We start from the raw sequence: 25197 nt of genomic DNA, 5'->3' as shown, positions 1-25197 counted from the left end.
GCCCATGCCTTTGCCACTTCTGCCTTTGCCACTTCAATAATATGAGCTCTGGCAGGTGACAGGAGAGCAGAGACTGTCCGGAGGGTCTTGAAGCCCTCAGGATCAGCTAGAATCACCTATGTTATAGCCTGAACATTACACAATGTAATGGCTGGAGAATACAATTTATTGTATTCTCCAGTCCTCTCGATCCGCGTGGTTTAGAGCTGAGCATTGGTGGTATAGAGAGTAGCACGTTATACAGAGTGAGGCGGAGACCATGCCAGGTAAGAAAATAAATGAAATTTATTCCAGACAATAGCCCAGGGGGGACACGCTGGTCACGGACATGGTGCCACGACGAGACCTTCTGACAAGCACATGCAGTACACACAAACAGAACACGGAGAGCCACAGACATTTCAAACCACTGGGGGGGCGACACTGTGTAGATCTGGAAGAATTGCACAGACATAACCAGGGGATGGGGAATCCTCAGCGCCTGTGATACCTCGGGTATTGGGGTGACAGGGTTTTATGTTTGTCGATAAACCTTCCAAGACTCTATAATATGACGTAAGTCAGACTATGTGTCATAACACAATAAGAGTGCATTTGTGCTGTCCCTATATTTGATGCACAATTATAGGCAGTGTTAATATTCGTTTCGATGGGATTATAAATGTATTTTTTCTCCTTTCTGTTCCAGACCACAGCAGTAATAGACGGTAGTGATTTGCTATGACTTGGCATTCTGTGGTCTTTGGATGGAGCCACAAAGACTGAGCAAAATAAAAGGTGCAAATGAAGACAGCCGATGGCGCTACACACATCTAGCATTGAATCGGCTCATTGCTGCCAACTCCACCCAACTGAGGCGACGTCTATTGTAGCCTCTTCGTTCCCCAACTGCCCAGACTTGTGTCCCACACCAGGCGCTCTCTTGCATTTTATTAGAAACATTCCAAATGGTTTGCACACATAGCCCATATTCATGCCATATACATTCCTTTCGTCATCCCAATAAGTCTTCTCACTTCCAACAGTGCTTGAACTTACTGTGGGGTTTAATCTTCAATTTCTGGGGGCACAGAATCTTTTTAAATGCCCTCCTGAAACTATAATGGCACAGCGGGTACAGAATGGGGTTTACTGCTGAGTTAATCCACAGCAACCAAAAGGAAGTCTCATACCAGATTTCTGGGATGCAGTGCCCCCTACAGGCAGCTCTGATGATCATTAGCAGAGTATACGGTGCCCAGCAAACCCCAAATACACAGACAATCACTGCCAGAGATTTAGCCACCTTTTTGTCTCTGGACAATCTAAAGCGTTGAGCAATTCCTTGAGAGACCATCTTCATGCGTTTTTCTAGAGATGGAGTGGAGCTGGATTCGTTAAAGCTTCTCCTAGTGTTTCTGGATTTACCAAACACAGTCAAGCTACTCCCATTTAAAGAGGCTCTCTTGACCTCTTTCACTTTCTCCAGCATTTCATCCTCCATTGTTTTATCTGCTGCTTTTCGGTCTGGCCCAGCAGACCTTGACATTTTCTGCTGTACCTTCCAACACTTTAGAGAACCAGCCCTTGGTGGGTTTATGGGGAGCTTGGGTTCCTCAGTTGTCTGGCTTGGAGCTTCCTGAAGGAGGTCCAGTCTGGCCTTCGTACGCTTCCGAATGTTTAGGTAGATGCTGACATTAAAGAAGGTGACACTGATGAATGGAGTGAAGAACTCCAAGGTGGAAGCCGTGATTAGGAAGTACCAGTTATAGAAGAATTCTGCAAAACATTCTCCTTCCGGCAGAATACTGGTTCCTGCTATATATTCCCAGGTGAGGATGGCTGGTCCATACAGCAAGAAGGCAAGTAGCCAAACCATGGACATTTTCAACACTGCACTTCGGCTGTTCGTCTGCTGCGCTCTGTAGCTCACCTGAAACGAAACAAGGAGCGTCAGTCAATGATACTCAGCCACAAAAAGCCGGCATTGTGCCTCCAGCAATAAATGATCTGATGTCTGATAGAAGCGTTATGCACTCTAAACCTCTCTCCATTCACTGTGCCAAGCTGCACAATAGATACTTACATAATGTGCGTAGATAAAAGGAATCACAGTCAGTGAAGAGACGCTCCAGAGTAATTTAACGTCACCTTCAAACATCACTGAGTGGATCTCGGTGAGGCCATCTTTAGCTGCCGCTAGACCAACTAGTTAAAGAACTGCTCCAGAGATACCAAGGGCAAATCTCCACCATCACAGGCTATTCGCTAAACAATTCCAAGTTAATAAAGTACATTTTAAAATTTTAGACCAATATAGCTGAATTGAGAACATGATAATTTTGGGCCTAAACTTGGAAATTCACTTTTTAATTCCCAACGAATGATACACAAAAAAAAAATGAAAACGCAAATATAGCTGATCTGCGAAATTCTATGAGTACCAAAATTATTGTGATTCCTTTTATCTCTTGTGTGCAGTTATTGTGAGTGTTATTAAACTACATCTCCCAGGATGCAAAAAATAGGAGACAATGTTTCGGCTCTCTCTGAGCTTTTATCAAGCTCAGAGAGGAGCCGAAACGTTGTCTCCACTTTTTTGTTCCTAATAAAAGACTGCCTTTTGGAAGAAAGCTCAGGTGTGCCTGGATATTACTTTTCATCCATTTGGTTTCAATATGTAGTGATTTATTTGTAAGGTTTTCCATCTGCTAGACGTGTCTTGGATCATTGATTCATTTATGCGATTTGCCTATTTCCCTGCACTGATCAATTCTGTTTATAAAACCTCTAATCATAACTATTTATTTCATCAGAAGCTACAGCATTATATTTTTAGGATAACCAATGGGTGTTTTGAATTAATGACGAAGCTCTAATACAATACAGTGTCTAATTCTCAGCCTGTCTGCATTAATCTGAATCCCAGACGGTCCTCGTTAATCTGAATCCCAACCTGTCAGCATTAATCTAATTCTCAGCATGTTCGCATTAATCTGAATCCCAGCCTGTCCTCTTTAATCTGAATCCCAGCCTGTCTGCATTGATCTAATTCCCAGCCTGACTGCGGTAATCTGAATCCCAGCCTGTCCGCGTTAATCTGAATCCCAGCCTGTCCGCGTTAATCTGAATCCCAGCCTGTCCTCGTTAATCTGAATCCCAGCCTGACTGCATTAATCTGAATCCCAGCCTGTCAGCATTAATCTAATTCTCAGCATGTCCGCATTATTCTGAATCCCAGCCTGTCCTCTTTAATCTGAATCCCAGCCTGTCTGCATTGATCTAATTCCCAGCCTGACTGCGGTAATCTGAATCCCAGCCTGTCCGCGTTAATCTGAATCCCAGCCTGTCCGCGTTAATCTGAATCCCAGCCTGTCCTCGTTAATCTGAATCCCAGCCTGACTGCATTAATCTGAATCCCAGCCTGTCTGCATTGATCTAATTCCCAGCCTGACCGCGGTAATCTGAATCCCAGCCTGTCCGTGTTAATCTGAATCCCAGCCTGCTCGCGTTAATCTGAATCCCAGCCTGACCGCGGTAATCTGAATCCCAGCCTGTCTGCGTTAATCTGAATCCCAGCCTGTCTGCGTTAATCTGAATCCCAGCCTGTCCTCGTTAATCTGAATCGAAGCCTGTCTGCGTTAATCTGAATCCCAGCCTGTCTGCGTTAATCTGAATCCCAGCCTGACCGCGGTAATCTGAATCCCAGCCTGACTGCGGTAATCTGAATCCCAGCCTGTCTGCGTTAATCTGAATCCCAGCCTGTCTGCGTTAATCTGAATCCCAGCCTGTCCTCGTTAATCTGAATCGAAGCCTGTCTGCGTTAATCTGAATCCCAGCCTGTCTGCGTTAATCTGAATCCCAGCCTGACCGCGGTAATCTGAATCCCAGCCTGACTGCAGTAATCTGAATCCCAGCCTGACTGCGGTAATCTGAATCCCAGCCTGTCCTCGTTAATCTGAATCCCAGTCTGTCTGCGTTAATCTGAATCCCAGTCTGTCTGCGTTAATCTGAATCCCAGCATGTCCTTGTTAATCTGAATCCCAGCCTGTCCTTGTTAATCTGAATCACAGCCTGTCCTCGTTAATCTGAATCCCAGGCTGTCCTCGTTAATCTTAATCCCAGCCTGTCCTCGTTAATCTTAATCCCAGCCTGTCTGCGTTAATCTGAATCCCAGCCTGTCCTTGTTAATTTTAATCCCAGCCTGTCCTTGTTAATCTGAATCCCAGCCTGTCCTCGTTAATCTTAATCCCAGGCTGTCCGCGGTAATCTGAATCCCAGCCTGACCGCGGTAATCTGAATCCCAGCCTGTCCGCGGTAATCTGAATCCCAGCCTGTCCTCGTTAATCTTAATCCCAGCCTGTCCGCGGTAATCTGAATCCCAGCCTGTCCTCGTTAATCTGAGTCCCAGCCTGTCCGCGGTAATCTGAATCCCAGCCTGTCCGCGGTAATCTGAATCCCAGCCTGTCCGCGGTAATCTGAATACCAGCCTGTCCGCGGTAATCTGAATCCCAGCCTGTCCGCGGTAATCTGAATCCCAGCCTGTCCGCGGTAATCTGAATCACAGCCTGTCCTCGTTAATCTGAATCACAGCCTGTCCTCGGTAATCTGAATCCCAGCCTGTCCGCGGTAATCTGAATCCCAGCCTGTCCGCGGTAATCTGAATACCAGCCTGTCCGCGGTAATCTGAATCCCAGCCTGTCCGCGGTAATCTGAATCCCAGCCTGTCCGCGGTAATCTGAATCACAGCCTGTCCTCGTTAATCTGAATCACAGCCTGTCCTCGGTAATCTGAATCCCAGCCTGTCCGCGGTAATCTGAATCCCAGCCTGTCCGCGGTAATCTGAATCCCAGCCTGTCCTCGTTAATATGAATCACAGCCTGACCGCGGTAATCTGAATCCCTGTTCCATTTACTACAGCGGTGTTCCAGAGTTCACTGTTTAGTGGATAAATGCCTCGGTATGTGTGACACAACACCCAGTGAGGACGATGTGGTGACATTTTACAACGATGGCAGCTATAAAGGGAGTGGGAATTTTTTTTTTTTTTTTTTAACCATGCCCCATGCGTTTTTGTAAAGTGAATTCCCCCCCCCCTATGGACTAGGAATCTTTGTTGATTGATATGAAGCAGTCTTATCTCCCAGCCTTAGACTAACCCTCTATGATCTCAGCTCCTGGAGGGAAATTAGCGACTCTTTATTACCTGTAAAAAGTCTGGGGATTTTTTATTTTGCTCAGCGACTTTCAGTAATATGGTCATAAAACTAATAATAAAAATAGATTGTCAGTGCATAGGAACACATTTGCTCCCTAAGATGGGAAATGTCGGCAAAACAAATAAAAAGATCAGGCCAAAATAGTTGTCGGTACTTTTCGAACTAAAAAGAAAACTGACTGAGAATGTCTTGATTTCATTTTGGCTGTTTGTTGAGATTTTATTTAAATTAATAACCGTGTTAGGGGCTATATCTGGCTAGACTGCGCACCCTATAATGTTGAAGTTTCGTAATGATGAAACGTACTACGGTGCATGGCAAGATGAAAGGTTTCTCGCTCAGAATACTCAGAATAATAGATTTATAGCAATATCACCATTAATTACGAATTTTTATAACCGTTACTGCGCAGTGAGAATGGAGGAGGCTTGCCTTTACTGTCGTTAACACCTATTTAAACAACACGTCCTGTGATTAGTAGGGGTCTGGCTTGGGCTATTAGAATTATTAAATTTGAATAAACTTAATTCAGATTCTATATAGGAAATTCTATTAAATATTGAGGCTGTAGAAGTAACATCATAGCTAAACGTGAATTATTTAAATTCATTGTAAATAAAATATCGGGTGTTTTTATCCCTTTGCTGCTGTTAACACTAACAGTCCATCCCAGCCCCTGCTCTTGTACCATTAATATCTATATATAAATAGTTTAATACACCTATATAGGCTAAGTAACAAGTAGGTAACATGCATCCCAACTGGGGGTAAGTTGCAGGATTTGTGGTACAGAGTATTAGTACTTTGGTACTTAGCTCGCTGAGCATCATGGGAAAAATAGTTTACACACACATCTGGGGTATCAGGAGCAACCACCACTGGCCTAGACTATTGTGCTTGTGGATAGACTACATAGTGAGCTCGTCGGCTGTGTTACAACATGGGAGTAGGTGTACAATAGAGAATTAAGGTGGTGGGTTCAGCTACAGTAATGAGGTTGTAGATGAAGGGTGGAGGGTAGGATATGGTCTATTTTGCTGGTGTTTTGGGGACTGACTTATTTTGCTGGTGTTTTAGGGAGTGGCTTATTTTGCTGGTGTTTTGGGGAGTGGCATATTTTGCTGGAGTTTAGGGGACTGGCTTATTTTGCTGGTGTTTTGGGAACTGGCTTATTTTGCTGGTGTTTTGGGGACTGGCTTATTTTGCTGGTGTTTTGAGGACTGGCTTATTTTGCTGGTGTTTTGGGGACTGGTTTATTTTGCTGGTGTTTTGGGGACTGGCTTATTTTGCTGGTGTTTTGGGGACTGGCTTATTTTGCTGGAGTTTAGGGGACTGGCTTATTTTGCTGGTGTTTTGGGGAGTGGCTTATTTTGCTGGTGTTTTGGGAACTCGCTTATTTTGCTGGTGTTTAGGGGACTGGCTTATTTTGCTGGTGTTTAGGGGACTGGCTTATTTTGCTGGTGTTTTGAGGACTGTCTTATTTTGCTGGTGTTTTGGGGACTGGTTTATTTTGCTGGTGTTTTGGGGACTGGCTTATTTTGCTGGAGTTTAGGGGACTGGCTTATTTTGCTGGAGTTTAGGGGACTGGCTTATTTTGCTGGTGTTTTGGGGAGTGGCTTATTTTGCTGGTGTTTTGGGAACTCGCTTATTTTGCTGGTGTTTAGGGGACTGGCTTATTTTGCTGGTGTTTTGGGGACTGGCTTATTTTGCTGGTGTTTTGAGGACTGGCTTATTTTGCTGGTGTTTTGGGGACTGGTTTATTTTGCTGGTGTTTTGGGGACTGGCTTATTTTGCTGGTGTTTTGGGGACTGGCTTATTTTGCTGGAGTTTAGGGGACTGGCTTATTTTGCTGGTGTTTTGGGGAGTGGCTTATTTTGCTGGTGTTTTGGGAACTCGCTTATTTTGCTGGTGTTTAGGGGACTGGCTTATTTTGCTGGTGTTTAGGGGACTGGCTTATTTTGCTGGTGTTTATTAACTAGCTCATTTTCCTGGGGATTGGAGGTTGTCTCATTTTACTGGGGATTTAGAGGCTGTCTGATTTTACCTTTGTTATGGAGGCTGGCTGATTTTGGTGATGTTTTGGTGACCGGCCTATTTTGTTTTTGCTTTGAGACTGGCTTTACCTGGTGGAAGATAATTGCGGATACTTTGGGTCGGTTAAATGAGTTTAGCTCCAGTTTGAAATATTCTGATGGAAATTTGAAGCACTGCACATACAATACCAGTTTAACGCTCTCTCACAATGCACTGGTATTTACTGAGACAATATAAAATACACATTATACCACTTCCATGACAACATCAATTTCATCTTCTTCAAGATGTCCATCAGCTATCACGTCTGTCACTGTGAATTCATTTATAGCCCTTTATGTCAGCTTTTAGCAATGCACCAAGCCCCATTACTCCATTCATTTTAATTACTCATACTGTGTGCCAGGATGGTTTGCATGTAACACACTAATCGGAACCCAGAGAGATTGGCGCTGCCAGGACTCTGGCTGCCACGGAGTTAAATCTCTTGATTAAAGAGGCAACCTGCTCGTCTAATTACCCTGCTGACTGCATGGGGCATTTCATCTCATGCACTAAATCCAATAAGGATTCCCAGCTGCAGCGGCTCATTCCCAATCACTGGTAGTCTCTGGCCCTCAAACACTCATTCCTTGGAGACTAACTTAACTAACTAACTAACTACAGATGTACTGAACATCGTTAATCCAATGAATAGAGACAGACAGCCCTAAAGCCAAGGCCACAATCCCTGCTACCCCTGCTTTTGATTTACTTACTCACTTAGAATCACACTGGGAAACAAACCCTGTGTGCAGGTAATGGGGATGTGTTTGGGGTGATTTTAGGTGGTCCTTGAGTGGTGGAGCTGTGTTTGGAGCAATTTGAGATGGTCACTGCGTGGTGGGGCTGTTTTTGGAGTAAATTAAGATGGTCCTAGGGTGGTGCGGCAGTGTTTGGGGTGATTTCAGATGGTCCCTTGTTGGTGGGGCTGTTTTGGGTGATTTTAGATGGTTTCTTGATTCAGGTTATGGGGCTGTGTTTGGGGTGATTTGGGATAGTCCCTATAGGTGCAGGTGATGGGTCTCTGTTTGGGGTGATGGATCTGTGTTTGAAGTGATTTGAGATGGTATCTGTGTGATGGGGCTGGGTTTTGGGTAATTTGAGATGGTCCCTGGATGCAGGTGATAGGGCTGTGTTTGGGGTGAATTGAGATGGTCCTTTGGTGGTGTGTCTATGTTTATAGTAATTTCAGTTGGTCCCTGGGTGGTGGAGCTCTGTTTGGGGTAATTTAAGATGGCTCCTGGGTGCAGGTGAAAGGGCTGTGGGGTGATTTGAGATTGTCCCTGGTGGGGCCGAGTTTTAGGTGGTTTGAGATAATCCGTGGGGGGTGAGGCTGTGTTTGGGTTAATTTTAGATGGTCTCTGGATGCAGGTGATAGGCCTGTGTTTGTGGTGATTTTAGATGGTTCCTGGTTGGAGGGGGGCTCTGTTTATGATAATTTGAAAAGATGGTTCCTGGGTGCATGTGATAGGGCTGTGGGGTGATTTGAGATGGTCCCTGGGTGCAGGTAAAGAAACTGTGTTTGGGGTGATTTGGGATGATCCCTGAGTGCAGGTGATGGGGCTGTGCTTGGGGTGATTTGAGATGGTCCCTGGTTGCAGGTGATGGGGCTGTGTTTGGGGTGATTTGAGATAGAAACATAGAATGTGACGGCAGATAAGAGCCATTCGGGCCATCAAGTCTGCCCATTTTTCTAAATACTTTCATTAGTCCTTGGCCTTATCTTAAGTCTAGGATAGCCTTATGCCTATCCCACGCATGCTTAAACTCACTGTGTTAACCTCTACCACTTCAGCTGGAAGGCTATTCCATGCATCCACTACCCTCTCAGTAAAGTAATACTTTCTGATATTATTTTTAAACCTTTGCCCCACTAATTTAAGACTATATCCTCTTGTTGTGGTAGTTTTCTTCTTTTAAATATGGTCTCCTCCTTTACTATGTTGATTCCCTTTATGCATTTAAATGTTTCTATCATATCCCCCCTGTCTCTAGGTGCTGTTGATGGGGCTGTGTTTGGGGTGATTTGAGATGGTCCCTTGTTGCAGGTGATAGGGCTGTGTTTGGGGTGATTTGAGATGGTCCCTTGTTGCAGGTGATAGGGCTGTGTTTGGGGGATTTGAGATGGTCCCTGGGTGCAGTCGATGGGGCTGAGTTTGGGGGATTTGTGGTGGTGATTTTATTGATTGCTATAATTTAGCAGGTTTTGGAGATTGCTTTATTGAAAAGAAAGATGTATCCAGGTAAAGGGTTTAGGGGGGAATATTTAATATAAATATTAATATACAGTCCTTACAGTGACATAGGACAATCTGGGGGCTATCGATGGGGATGTAAAATAGTATGTGTGTATATATATATATATATATTATATATGATATAAGAGACTGTGGCGGTATCATTCTCTGTAATCACACCGGTTATATCAGATTAACCCTTTCATTGGGGTGAGCTGGTAATCCTCTGTCTCCAGAGAGTTGACAGGCAGGATTTAACCATATGATGGCAATCACAAATACCAATTTGCAAGGCGACACATTTCACATTGTGGGTGTGGGGGGTTATTCCATTGAGTGCTAGCAGGGTGGCTATTTCATTGCAAGTCTCATATCTGGCTGTCAAAGTGTTAAATCGGTTTCCAGTGCCGAGAGAGATGTGTGTGTGTGTGTGTGTGTGGGGGGGGGGGGGGGGGGGGGGGGGGGGGGAGGTTTGGTTGAGACTCACAGCTCTTGTCACCGAGATGAACCTGTCGTAGCTGATGAGCACAATATTGAAGACAGACGATGTGCACAGCAAGTAATCCAGGACCAGCCACAGTTTGCAAACACTCTTCCCAAAGCTCCATCGGCCTGTCAGCACATAGGGCACATACAGTGGGATACATAGGGCTCCTGCAACAAACAAAACCCCAATTAGTGCAAGCAGATCCTATCCCAGCCAGCCCCCATTTATATCCATAACCCCCTGTCCATTCTGGTATATTGTCTGAGCTAGCCAGCCCTTTTTATATTAATAACCTGCCACATATTCTGATAGATTGTCTAAACTACATGTATTATACCCAGCCAGCCCCCATTAGTACCCAGAGCCCCCTCATTCTGTACAGCCATAGCTCCTCTAACCTATAAATTGTTACATTGTTAAACTTTTATCATTAGTGATAGAATGATAGAACCAAGTCTGCATTTAACAGACATGTCTCCTGTCTCATCACACCTGTTGCTCCCTCGTTCTGTGTTCGTGAAGCCAGGAGAACGAGAAAAAACATACTTTACCTACTAGGAAGTCAGAAATGGCCAGATTCAGCAGAAAGTAATTATTCTGTGTCCTTAGACTGGAATCCACTAAGAAAGCCAACATGACCAGGGCATTGCCCAGCACTGTGGTAACTATGAGAACTCCCATCAGGGCAGCCAGGAACACTGTCCAGGAAAAGGGGTATTTTGAGTGGAAGCTGGGCTCCCCGTTCCGCCAGGTCCCATTGGACAGCCAGTTCTGTTGGGTGCTGTCCATTTCAGCACCACAGCCTGTGCAAGGCATCTACTGATGAAGCATTGTACTGTGCAACAGCCCTGCAAGCATCCCACATCAGACTCACAGCAGCACGTCTCCTGGATGGGGGCAATCAGGAGACAGACAGAAGGATGAGGCTTATATCCAGAAACATGTCTCTTTTCATGATCCTTTCATGGCAACTTTCTGATTCCTGATCCATGTAAACCCAGACTCTGCCATGCCTTCTCCCTGATTAACTGACAGCTCAGAAATGCCAGAGTCAGTCTGAGGCTAGCACAATCTGCATATTATCTAGCCCAGTCCGATACCAGAGAGAAATCAGAGCCCAATATCTCCAGTGAAAGAACTGCACCTCCTCCTACCCCCTCCCCTCGCCCCCCCTCCCTTCAAACCACCCCCAGCTATCTAAGAAACCTCAGACACAATTCACACACTCCACGGTCTCCTCCTCCCAAACAGCTGGAAATCACCTTAGTAGAGCCCTGCCATCCACTGCCTGTGCCAAGAATGCCAACCTGGGGAGGGGAGTGGGCACGTGCAGCTGTTCTGCCTGGGGATCTCACTACCTTGATGTTTCAATAGATTTTCTGTTCCTTAACTGCCATCTCTAATATAAGATACTAATATTATTCTAGCAGAGGAACTGCTGCACAGAGACCTCAGTTCTATTTGGAGTCCCTCTTAGCGTATAATCCCCGGCGCCCCGTTAGCATCACAATCCTTCTTTGATTTTGAGACCAAGATGTGATGAGCAAGTTTATGTCTGTAAAGAATTCTGCCAGGGTGGGTTTTTTTTTTATGGGCAGCAGAAAACGATCTATTCTGTTTGTTTTTTCTCCTCTGAGCGGAATTCTCATCATTGATTTAAAATTACAGAGTGAACAGTTAGTAACATCTGTCTGCAAAATCTGCACGGCTGCCAGATAGGAGTTTATACCCACGAGTCATTAAAATCAACCTCTAAACGGCGAAGCAGCTGCCTGCCCAACTCCAAGCAGTCATCGAACTGACTTTACAGAAAGCATTGTGACCGACACTTGCCGGTCACAATCACAGGAATGGGAAGAATTCAAATCTGAATTACAAAACATGGAAATATTCTCTAACGTCGCTGCAGTCTTGGTTTGAGGTTACAGTCTAAATTGTGCCATTTGGGTTTCAAATGGCTGTGATTCGGCAGTAGCCAAATAGATCCACAGTGTAGCCGGTGTATCTTGCCTTAACTTGGAGGGGGATTTGAAACCGGTATTATTATTATTATTGCCATTTATATAGCGCCAACAGATTCCGCATTATGGTGGAGGAGCAGGGGCGTGGGAATTATTGACATCAAATGGCATTTCTTCACCGTTCCCGTCTAGTAAATCACCCCATATATATATATATATTTTTGTATTTGGTATAAATTGGGGTATTTGACGTTGCCCCCCCCATTAGCAGCGCATGTTCTGCGCGGTTTATTTGTAACTTTACATGTAGTTGCAGTGTTAGATGGGGGCTGTAACGGATCGACGGGCACCCCGACTGGGTACATCCGTTGAAGGATGCTCCTAGCGCTTCCTGAGGACTTCAAGCACTGCAGCAGACACCATAACCACCGTAGACTCCTCCAGAGAGCAGAACAGGAACCAGCAGAACAAGAGCTCAGCAGTGATTTAGCAAGGGAGTATGACAAGCATAGCAATCCCTTGTAGCAGATTCCCCCAATAAGAGACGGCACTCCAAATTGAGGGTAAAGTAGAACCTGGTTTACTGGGGCTAACTGCCCGGCTTTTATGCAGGTCTCCCACCTGGTGGACACTCCCCTAGGGGACCAGATGGGAAACTGGGAAACATATTGGACACTGACCATTTACAGACATACACCTTTAAACAATCCCACAATGCATTACAATCCCTCCCCTCTGCCCTGGAGATAATTGCGAAGTAATCCAATTATCTCCAAGGACAGAAGCAAAACTCCATTACACACATGGCAGACAAAAAGACAATAAAAGACTTAAAATTACATATTAATACATAAAACATATACATTCTACATATCCCCAGATAGCTTAGATCTGAGCGCACATTATTACCGAATGGCGCTCAGATCACATACATACAGTTCAATCACCATGGAGCCAAAGTCTTTCCCATACTCTTTCGTTACATGAATAGGCTCCATGGCATGGCTATCTGGGGTGAGGCTGTTCATACGGTCAAACTACCGAATGAACAGCCAGTCGGTTCCATTACCGAATGCAGAGGTAAGGAGGCTGGCAGCTCAGCGGTGTTCACGCAATAAAGTGTCAGTTTTCAGTTTCATAGTTTGAGCGCTGAACACCGCTGGCCGTTCAGGAGCTAAAATGGCCGCCGCCACGTGTTCGGCAAACGAACAAAGGCCACCCAGTGTTTGTCAATTAAGCTGCGGTTAACCGCAGCTTCTGGGCGGTCAATTGGCGGCACACTCCATTTCCCAGGTGGTCCATAGTTCGGTACTTTGTTCGGTAGATTGAATCTACCAAACACCCCGGCAGAAAGGCACGAATAAACTTTTCTGCAGGGAAAATAAACTATTTAACCTGCAGGGCCATAGTCCAAAGGGAGCAGGCGAGCAACCAGGCTTCTCCAGTGCACAGTGGCGAGGTTGGTTCCGCCACAGGGGCATCGGGTGTCTATATTATACTATTCCCAAATAACAAGTTACAGAGCCAATCTCAACCGCCGGCATTGGTATGGAACCGCTAATCAGAAGAAGAGCTGAATTAGGCTGACGCTGAGAGGGGAACTGATCCTGTCACTATGAAAGCTATGATTGTGTTAAAGTATTATGGAAACAGCCACAGGAGGGAGTTTGACTGTCAAACTAACTTCGGCATCCAACGTCGAAATCAAGGAAAACAGGAAACTACCGCAGAGAATGGATGGACAGATTTGACCGTTAAGAGATCTATGAGTTGCCACAGCAAGGCATATTTACTAAACCAGCATCTTATACTTCGTGTGTAGTGTAATGACCAGAATAATTAATCAAGTTGCTCTTACTGATTGATCTTTTACTCCGTAAAGTCAGAGAATTCACTTTGATAAATCTCAGTCTCCCAAGGGATACCTCATGCTTCATTTAAGGCTAGGGGTATTTATATTCTAGCCAAATGGCTATAAAAATCCTCTCTCCCTGGCTGGTGGTTGAGAAACACGGATATGGAAGTGTCTGGTCACACTTAGTGTGTGTGTTAATAGACAGCAATGAATCTCATTTTCCTGTGCTGGGGGAAGTGGGATTGGGAGGGGATCCAAGTGAAGATATTATAGCATCAGCAAGATGCCAGATCTGTACTTTATATCTATGAAATACATATCCAAGTCTTCTTAAAGTTTATTACAGAATTCAAGGGGAAACCTGTCAACGATTTGATGTCAGATTTGCAACTTTAATGAAATGTTGATATTTATTTCAAAACGGTCTGAGGATGATTGGGGTGGTGATCCCTCAAAGCCAGCCAGTTGTTGCTTTTCCTTTGAAAATGAGTGCTGTACTTTACTGAGTGCTGGTCAGGGGCCCAACCCAGTCAAATGGGTCTCGCCGGGTCCAGAACAGTTCAGAGCTGGAGAGGAACAACATTTCACTGTGTCTGGAATAGCTCAGAGATGGACAGGAACAAGATCTCACTGGATCCAGAATAGCTCAGAGCGGGACAGGAACACGATCTCACCGAGTCTGGAATAGCTCAGACCTGGACAGGACCATGGTCTAACTGGGTCTGGAATAACTCAGAGATGGACAAGAACAATGTCTTACTAAATCCAGAAAAGCTCAGAGTTGGAAAGGTGCAAGATCTCACTGTGTCCTGAATAGCTAAGGGCTGCACAGGAACAAGATCTCACTGGATCCAGAATAGTTAAGAGCTAGACATGAACAATATTTCACTGGGTCTGGAATAGCTCTGAGATGGACAAGAACTAGATCCCACTAGGTCTGGAATAACTCAGAGCTGGACAGGAACAAGGTCTCACTGGATCCAGAATAGCTCAGAGATGGACAGGAAGATGATCTCACTGGGTCTGGAATAACTCAGAGCTGGACAGGAACATGATCTCACTGGGTCTGGAATAACTCGAAGATGGACAAGAACAAGGTCTCACTGGATCCAGAATAGCTCACGGCTGGAAAGGAGCAAGATCTCACTTGATCCAGAATAGCTCAGAGATGGACAAGAACAAAACTTCACTGGGTCTGGAATAACTCTTATTAAATCCAGAATAGCTCAGGGATGGACAGGAGCAAGATCTCACTGTGTCCTGATCTTTCTGGGTCTGGAATAGCTCAGAGGTGGACTCCATTAATGGGGTTACTGTAGAGAACATTGATGAAATGTTGGTAATGGCTGCAAACCCTTCTTCTGGAAATATATAGGGGTGTCCGTGTTTATTTGGGGGGTGTCAGTGTTTATTTGGGGGTGTCGGTATTTGATGGGGAGCTGGAGAGGGCATTGATTGATCAGGCTGTTTTTCTCCTTTCAGTAACGCAGAGTTGATTTCAATATTTCTCCTAAATCGCTTAGCGAGGGTTTTTATAATGTCAGTCTGGGAATGTTAATTGGGCAGTAACGAATTCCTGCCCTCATTCTGTGCAGGGAGCTGTTTAGCAGGAGTAGAGCGGAGAATACCTGCGCAGGGCTGAGCTCGGATTACTTTCTACTGACATAGAACGATGACTGATGTATTTTTCATGTCAGTCGCCAGGAAATCCAAGCAGACAGGCACACGTTGGGAGGTTTTTTATTTTATTTTTCCTGACAGGAGAACTCATTAGTTTCTCAGAAATCTAAGAACAGTGTGAAAGAAAAGGCCTCTTTTCTCCTGAGCGTTTAATTGGATGGTAAGACACTTTCAGGGACGACAGGGAATAACGGGTACAAATACTGCTCTCTGGGTTTGTGTCCCTGTCTACAATCAGTATGCAAAGTGTCAATGATCACCCAGAGCCGAGGTGGGGGGAACACTGATACCCTGTGCGGTGCACTCATTCCAGGCCTCGCTGAATCACATTGCACTGTCTCCTTACAACAAGGAGCAGCAGTCTCTATATAAACCCAGGGCCTGAGATTTATTGACAGAGACAGTAATCCCCTGCTTTCCATTTACATGCCCCTATTGAAGTTGTTCACTTCACACGCTCTCTGCTAACCATTCACACACCCAATCATTCACATGCCACACAGTCTTTAACACACTCTCCTCTCAATCATTCACAAGCCCCACCCTGCTAACCATTCAAATGTCCCCACATCAATAATTCACACCCCCCCCGCTAATCGTTCACATGCTCCCACTGCAATCATTCACTTTACATGCCCCACCACCAACCATTCACACACTCCCCCACTAACCATTCACAAGCCACCCCGCAATCATTGTCATGCCCCCGCTAATCATTCACATGGCCCCCACTGCAATCATTCACTTTACATGTCCCACCGGCAACCATTCACGCATCTTCCGCTAACCATTCACGCGACCTCCACTAACCATTCACACACTACTCCGCTAACCATTCACATGCTCCCCACAATCATTCAAACGCCCCCCTGCTAACCATTCACATGGTTCCCCTGCTAACCTTTCACATACCCCCATTGCAATCATTCACATGTCCCCCACTAACCATTTACACGCCCCTCCGCTTATAATTCATACACACCCTGCTAACCACATGTCCCCCCGCTAACCATTCACATGCCCCCACTGCAATCATTCACACACCCTCATGCTAACTATTTAAATGCCCCACTTCAATCATTCACATGCCCCCACTAACCTTTCACATACCCCTATTAATCATTCACATGCCCCCCCGCTAACCATTCACACGTCTCCCTAGTAACCAATCACACGTCTCCCCACCATTCACATGCCCCCCCCGCTAACCATTCACACGTCTTCCTAGTAACCAATCACACGTCTCCCCACCATTCACATGCCCCAGACTAATCATTCTCACACACCCCTACTAATCAGTTAGATGCAATTAACTACATTTCCCATGATTCTATTACTGCCCTATAGTTAATGCTGCTCAGAGTGGGATAATACTATTTCTGACTGCATACCGCCACTCCCATCATGCTGGATATTGGTAACTCAGGATTGCTGATACCGGATGTTATCGATCGGACTGGAATAATTGGAATGTGTGTAAAGAGAGAGATTCTGAGCACATTAACACATTATGCAGAGAGACTTTAGCATAAATCCGGAGATTTGGTTAAGCTGCAGGGAAACCGCAAGAAACACATTAAATAAACATTATGACGTGAGGCTAAGTAACGATTCATGAATAAATACTACCTGCGCAATGAGTGCGGAGAGCGGGGGAAAGAACAGACCCCTGGAAATCCATTTTAACATATTACAGCATGTGCTACTCCTGTTCATAATTCACTAGACCTAGGGGGTACGGGGGGAGAAACAGAGAGACATGTAAATCAAGATCCCGGCATCAACAACTGACTCAATCAGATTTATTCACTAAATTGTGAATTCTGCTCTTTCAAGCAGAGTCCTCTTTAACCTATTGTTCCTGCATCATTTTGTAATGATATAATTTATTGTGAAATTTCTTCCTTTTTATCAAACTGTAAAGCGCTGCCGAATAAGTTGGCGCTGTATAAATGCCAGAAATAATAATGAAAATAACTTGTGTTCGGTCTAACTAGATGAACTGGGAGTACAGCTGGTTTGGAGAACTTTTCCAGCTATTTCTTTTTTTTTTTTTCAATCAAACTTTTATTGAATGGAAATAGCACAGTACGAGCGTGAATAAGTATAAAATATCTGAGTATGTTAACAAAAGAGAGACAAATAAACTAAAATAAAGAAAGATACCAGCAAGGGAGTGAACCTTGTGACACGAAAAGCAAAAATAAATATCAATACAAACGTATGTTCATAAATTTGGGTACCACAGGGTACCTAAAATAAAACACACAAAAATACAAACATACTGTGAACCGTAAATATATATATATGGTGAAGGAATTGAAGATTTATATATATGGCTAAGGAATTGAAGATTTATATATATATGGCTAAGGAATTGAAGATTTATATATATATGGTGAAGGAATTGAAGATTTATATATGGTGAAGGAATTGAAGATATATATGGTGAAGGAATTGAAGATATATATATGGTGAAGGAATTGAAGATATATATATGGTGAAGGAATCGAAGATTTATATATATGGCGAAGGAATTGAAGAAGATATATATATCGTGAAGGAATTGAAGATTTATATATGGTGAAGGAATTGAAGATATATATGGTGAAGGAATTGAAGATATATATATGGTGAAGGAATTGAAGATATATATATGGTGAAGGAATTGAAGATATATATGGTGAAGGAATTGAAGATATATATGGTGAAGGAATCGAAGATTTATACATATGGCGAAGGAATTGAAGATATATATATCGTGAAGGAATTGAAGATTTATATATGGTGAAGGAATTGAAGATATATATATATGGTGAAGGAATTGAAGATATATATGGTGAAGGAATTGAAGATATATATATGGTGAAGGAATTGAAGATATATATGGTGAAGGAATTGAAGATATATATGGTGAAGGAATTGAAGATTTATATATATATGGTGTAGAAATTGAAGATGTATATATGGTGAAGGAGTTGAAGATTTATATGGTGAAGGAATTGAAGATATATATGGTGAAGGAATTGAAGATATATATGGTGAAGGAATTGAAGATTTATATATATGGCGAAGGAATTGAAGATATATATATCGTGAAGGAATTGAAGATTTATATATGGTGAAGGAATTGAAGATATATATATGGTGAAGGAATTGAAGATATATATGGTGAAGGAATTGAAGATATATATGGTGAAGGAATTGAAGATATATATGGTGAAGGAATTGAAGATATATATGGTGAAGGAATTGAAGATATATATGGTGAAGGAATCGAAGATTTATACATATGGCGAAGGAATTGAAGATATATATATCGTGAAGGAATTGAAGATTTATATATGGTGAAGGAATTGAAGATATATATATGGTGAAGGAATTGAAGATATATATATGGTGAAGGAATTGAAGATATATATGGTGAAGGAATTGAAGATATATATGGTGAAGGAATTGAAGATATATATGGTGAAGGAATTGAAGATATATATGGTGAAGGAATTGAAGATATATATGGTGAAGGAATTGAAGATTTATATATATATGGTGTAGGAATTGAAGATGTATATATGGTGAAGGAGTTGAAGATTTATATGGTGAAGGAATTGAAGATTTATATGGTGAAGGAATTGAAGATATATATGGTGAAGGAATTGAAGATATATATGGTGAAGGAATTGAAGATATATATGGTGAAGGAATTGAAGATATATATGGTGAAGGAATTGAAGATATATATGGTGAAGGAATTGAAGATTTATATATATATGGTGTAGGAATTGAAGATGTATATATGGTGAAGGAGTTGAAGATTTATATGGTGAAGGAATTGAAGATATATATGGTGAAGGAATTGAAGATATATATGGTGAAGGAATTGAAGATATATATATGGTGAAGGAATTGAAGATATATATGGTGAAGGAATTGAAGATATATATGGTGAAGGAATTGAAGATATATATGGTGAAGGAATTGAAGATATATATGGTGAAGGAATTGAAGATTTATATATATATGGTGTAGGAATTGAAGATGTATATATGGTGAAGGAATTGAAGATCTATATATGGTGAAGGAGTTGAAGATTTATATGGTGAAGGAATTGAAGATATATATGGTGAAGGAATTGAAGATATATATGGTGAAGGAATTGAAGATTTATATATGGTGAAGGAATTGAAGATATATATATGGTGACGGAATACTCCAACCCCATTCCTTCACCATATATATATATATATATATATATGTTTACCATTCACACTATGTTGTTTGTATTTTTGTGTGTTTTATTTTAGGTCTCCTGTGGTACCCAAATTTATGAACATACATTTGTATTTATATTTATTTTTGCTTATTCATATTTGTATTTATATTTATTTTTGCTTATTTGTATTTATATTTATTTTGCCCATTTGCTGGTATAGTTCTTTATTTTGATTGATGTTTTATTTAGTGTTTTGTGGAAAGCGCGTTTATATACTAGTTTGCCACTTTTGTCATCACTATTTGAAGCGCCTTACACACTTTTTGTTTTTTATTTTTTATAAAAGAGAGTAGTAGTTAATCATGTGGGCTGAACTGCCACTCATGTTTCAAGTAATAGAATATAAACTATGATAGACATATCATCACATGTTTAAGTAGGAAATGCAATTATATACATGAGCCTTTAAGTCAGGAAGATGTTGCCTGATAAGTATTTATACATTAGACAGTAAGTCATGTGAAAAGAAATATGGTGATGAAGAGATTATCGAACAGTTTGTAACTGTAAAAAGGGGACTAACGGCAGGACAAAGGGTGAAAACCCCCAAGAATGCTCCTTATATAATCAGAAAGCGAGTGCCTCACATCAGGAGAACAGTGAACAGTAAGAGGGACGTGAGATCTGCTCCAAAATAAAAGTGTAGCAGTAAAATAAAACAGGTGCTCAACAGGTAATGATGAGGCTTGATGCCAGAGATAGTCTCGGGTCCAAAACTCAGATCAACCGAGGCCTTGTAGGGGCTCAAGCAAAGTACCGCAGTGGAAACGTCAGTGTTGGGCATAATACTATGGGTAAGTAGACGTAGGATCTCGTTATAGCGTAGTGTATGCCTGTTGATGTTGGCAGAGTCCCCCGGTCCCAGTGAGCATCAAAGCCTTATCTCAGTGTACTTCTGCACTTTGAGGGACTGCACACAGCTGTCTCTAATATCGACCTTGTTCGTAGCCATCGCTCTGGTTGAGCCTGTTCAGGAGATAGATCCACGGCCCTCCATTTAACCTTAGACGGTGGACTCTGAGATAACTTATTGGTCAGGTCATCCGGATCCGCAAGTCGTATTCGGCCAGTCAGCTTCACCAAAAAGGACTGAAAAGCCTGTTCAGTTTGGATAATATATCAGAATTCTCTCCGCAGGGATCGGAGGAGCACACAGCGTCCGCCATGTTATGTGACGCTGTAGCTTTTTCACATTTCTAGCGATAGTGCTGCGCGTTCTCAGTATAGCGGGCAAGCCTCCAAAGTCTAGACCAGGATCACACCCACTGGTGCAAAGGGGGGGCCTAATCAGCAGCTCACATTGGGAGCAGAGATCGGCTGCTTCTATACTCCTCTGGATGCACCAGGCCTCAAAGCAAACAAGCAGCTCTCCAACAGTGTGACCGCTGAAAGGAAGCAGAAGCCTCGCAGATATATAGCCACGATTGTACTATGAGTCATTTAAAGGTACCTGAGATCACTGGTGGGTAAATATTCTATAAAAATACTGCCATAAAGTTTGTGATATGCCGAAGCATACACAGAAAGCGTCCGGCATTGTAGTTGGGCCTTGGCACCGTTTCTATCTATTTTTATTATTGTGATTATTATTGTTTTCTCTAAACAGGTCACTTTTTGGCACAGGGAGTGCTGTTTTGGCAGTGGTATGTAGGTTCGTGTCTTGGGTGATATAGAGCTGGAGTGTTGGACGGGGTGTCTCGCTGTTTACTGCCCCCAGCATCCCAGCTTTACATCAGTAAATTGCTCTAACTCTGTGGTTTGTTTCATGGCTGTGAGTGATTGCGAAGCAGTCCTGCTCTCTCTGAATTCGGATTGGGATTTGCTAAACATTAAACTGTAGTGAATTGTGAAATTTAGACGAGAATACCCAAGCTGTGTCTACAGCCCAATTTATACAGTTCTGTTTCCTTTTCATTACTGTTTGGTGTTTAGTCAATCAGTTCCTGCGTTGGGGTCTCTGAGTTTATTAGCCGCGAAGGATGTGGATCGTTAACGAGTTTGTAATTACATGTACTGCGTCTTACACTGCACATTAACCCCATCACAAACGCGACTGCTTTTGACAGTCCCATCAACTTAGTCTGCAGAGATCCCTCTCAGCTTGATTAGCGCTCAGATTGACTTTGTCACCCTTTGAAAGCCTCTCTGGGAGCGCAATCCGTTATTTATCTCAGTCTAGCTACCATGGCCCCAAATTCACAGCTTTCCCTAAATGTCCCACATTTGGGTGTTACTGTTAACGCTGAGCTGGGTGGGGGTTTATAATATTTTATTATGACGAGTAATACTTGTTAGGCTCTGGAATTTGCTCTGTAATTATTTTGTAACGTAATAGTTTAGAATATGATCAGCTCGGTATCCAGCTGTGATTTTCTGGGCCAACATTTCAATTGTCTGGTGAGCTCCTCCATGACATCGCGGGAGGCAGAGAGGCAAGCAGCAATGAGAAAAGGTGAGTAAAAATCTTTTATTTTATGATTTTTATTTTTTTGCACACGGGGGTTAGGGAGGGGGGACCTAGCTAACTAGGGACGGAGATACTAAAGCGTAAGAAATGCAGATTTGTATCCCAATGCTTTGTGTTTTTTTAATAAACACCTGAGTGTTTTGTGTACTGAATACAAGATTTACTTATTGAAATGAAATATGAAAACATTGAAGAATTTAAATTTTTTTTGTTAGTTTTTTTTATGTTGCCGCTGCGGGTGAATCAGTTGCCTCAGGACCGTTACTGGTTATTTAATTTCCTCGGAGTAATAAGCCGTTAGATGTATATCTGTGCCACATGGCGTTTGTCCATACAGATCATCACTGACACGCTTGACACCTCTCTCAACTCCTGCTTCTAACAGCGATCAATTTCCTATCAGATTAAGGCTTGAAACCGGTCTTAGAACGCAGCCTTCCAGCTCACTCAGCTGCCGTCTGACAGTGACCGTGTCTGGCTTTACAGCAATTACCAGACCAAAGTCAAACCATCCTCTTAAAGTCGGCAGTGCATGGGGTTAATACCACTGGGTTGTTGTTTTTTTTAAAAAATATTTTATGAATCCTCTCTTGATTACGGAAGAGATGGCTGGATGGATTTATTGATTCCACAGATATTACATGGGGAGAATGGTTTGATAAATTATTACCGTCGGAGACGGATTGTAGAATGGACAGTATACTCGGAAGCCTACAAGCCAACTTTTTATTATATTGGACTTTGTAAATGGAGCCGTGAATTGCTCTATTTTAATTCTTGCTAAGTATTTCCTTTAACCCCTTAAGGACACATGAGATGTGTGACATGTCATGATTCCCTTTTATTCCAGAAGTTTGGTCCTTAAGGGGTTAATAGCAAATCTGACCATTTAACACTCATTTCACGTCACACATTTAGTGAATGGTTCCCTAGTGATTTGCATCAGGACTAAACTTGTCAGGAAATTAAAGGCAAAAAATGAAGCATTCACGTATGAATTAGATCATCATTTTTATTTGTGATCCATTTTATGGTGTATGGAATTTCCTTACTGACTATGTTATCTGTGTTTATTACTGCTAAATGCAATTTGTTCCTTATAAATATTTGGTGATCTTGTCAATCGTTTTCCCGCAGCTTTGAATCCGTGTTATATTTGTTTATAATGTCCCCACCGCTCTTCTTTTGGATTGTATGATCGGATTAGAGCGACACTGATTTCAAAATGTTCTGAATACTTTCATTTTCCTTGTCTTTTGTGCGAGATGAACATGAAGTCTCCTGTGGCCCCATTACATTTCACAATGAAATCTCTGCTTTGTAAAATCACGTTAAACTGCTCAGGATTCGGCTGAGCTAAATAATTAATGTATCATATCCAAGAATATGCTATAACACAGGAGCTCGAAGTGAACCACCACAATACAGAATGAGAATCAGAGATGGGAAAAAAGTCCAAATGCCCCCAATCCAGGCCCTGGGGAGATAGCACAGCTAAGCGGACAAGGGCACATGTAGGAGTGTGGGGATAGATGCATAGCATTGGTTGGGAAGAGTCTGTGGGTGGGATTATGTTCTGTGTAAGTTAGTGTGGGGGAGGTCTTACCTCAGTGCCACTTGGGATTCGGGCCAGCAAACAGCTTCCGTCCCGCCCGCCCTATTAGTATATTTAGTCACAGCGAGCCGGGGGTATGTCCTTGCCAATTGAGTTTGAGGTTACGTTTAAGTATATGGAATGAGATGAACAAGTTTTTAAGGTCTCAAACCTCCCCTGCTCCAAAAGGTTAACATTAGGTTGCCTGAGGTCACGTGCCCATCGAGCGTGGATAAGGTCGGCTGATGGCGGGCATTGGAAAGATATGATTTTTATGACGAGGGGGGAGGTGAGAGGAAGTGGTGATTAGGAACCACTCTATGTTTATTGGCAAGGATGTTTGGGCCACTGTATAACACTGTGTGGAGTTATATATGTATATATGTTAATTTATGCTTATTTATGTCTAATGTTTTGGTTAACGAAAAGAAAAGATTTAATAAATAAAGTTATGGATGTGTTATGCAGTAATTTAGTTTGTGATAATAAATGCTGTGGCCTGTTTCATCCATACTAAGTGGTCTGTCGTTACTGGGGGGTTGAATGGGGTTAGATTTTGTTCTAGGCTGCATCGCGATTCCCCAATACGTACATACAAGATTATAAATAAAACCTTCTGCTATATGGGGACATTCAGCTGGAAAATACACACATTATTCTCCAGACTTATCAACGTGTGGATTTTGAAATGCAATCTCTGAATAATTTTATTCATTACTGGCAATTAGACTGAATCTAATCCGGATTTAAACCTGTCCAGATGCAACTGGACCGAGGGATGGAATCTGGAATGGAGGGATGGAATCTGGAATGGAGGGATGGAATCTGGAATGGAGGGATGGAATCTGTAATGGAGGGATGTACATAACCAAATCCTCATATTAAACAGAATGTCCAACAAACGGTCTGTAAATTCTGGTCAACTGAACGTACAAGCAGATAGCAGCCAAGTGCGATACAAGCTGACAGATTGCGAAGATCTGTGATTAACTTGTATCGTGAAACTACTCTGGGGCCATTTACTGTTTATTATCACTTAGTCAAAGGAACCATCGCTGGGACCGACTAATAAAATCAATCCTGATGAAGAAATTGTACTTAAATTCATGTATAATTCCATTTACTGTGCTTCAAAGTGTTTTGTATATTTGCTTCTTGTTCTATAAATCGCCCTCATTCCGTCACTAAATATTTCTAGGTCTTTAGCGAGGTTTGCTAGGACTGTGCTAACAGCAATGCGGAGGAAGTGGATGCTAATACTGTACCTGTTCCGCATTGTATCGTGTTTCAGTAGGAAAGTAATTATTTTATTGTGTTTTTAATTAGCAGGTTAAGTGTATAACACGAACGTCACACGCAAATAAGACAA

At 42.7% G+C, this 25197-nt stretch overlaps 1 protein-coding gene across 1 annotated transcript; it reads right to left on the bottom strand.

The window, feature by feature from the left end:
• Positions 1–269: 269 nt before the first annotated feature.
• Positions 270–11080, bottom strand: HRH3 (histamine receptor H3). The gene is made up of 3 exons (XM_063425660.1): positions 10550–11080; positions 9999–10165; positions 270–1912 (listed from the first exon to the last, which is right to left on the bottom strand). The coding sequence occupies exons 1-3, from the start codon at positions 10812–10814 to the stop codon at positions 1013–1015; spliced, it is 1332 nt and encodes a 443-aa protein (XP_063281730.1). The 5' UTR covers positions 10815–11080; the 3' UTR covers positions 270–1012.
• Between the last annotated feature and the right edge of the window lie 14117 nt (positions 11081–25197).

Source organism: Pelobates fuscus, chromosome 6 (assembly GCF_036172605.1).
Source record: "Pelobates fuscus isolate aPelFus1 chromosome 6, aPelFus1.pri, whole genome shotgun sequence".
NCBI lineage: Eukaryota > Metazoa > Chordata > Amphibia > Anura > Pelobatidae > Pelobates > Pelobates fuscus.
The sequence above is the reverse complement of the archived record's forward strand: the minus strand, read 5'-3'. Positions and strand labels throughout refer to the sequence as shown.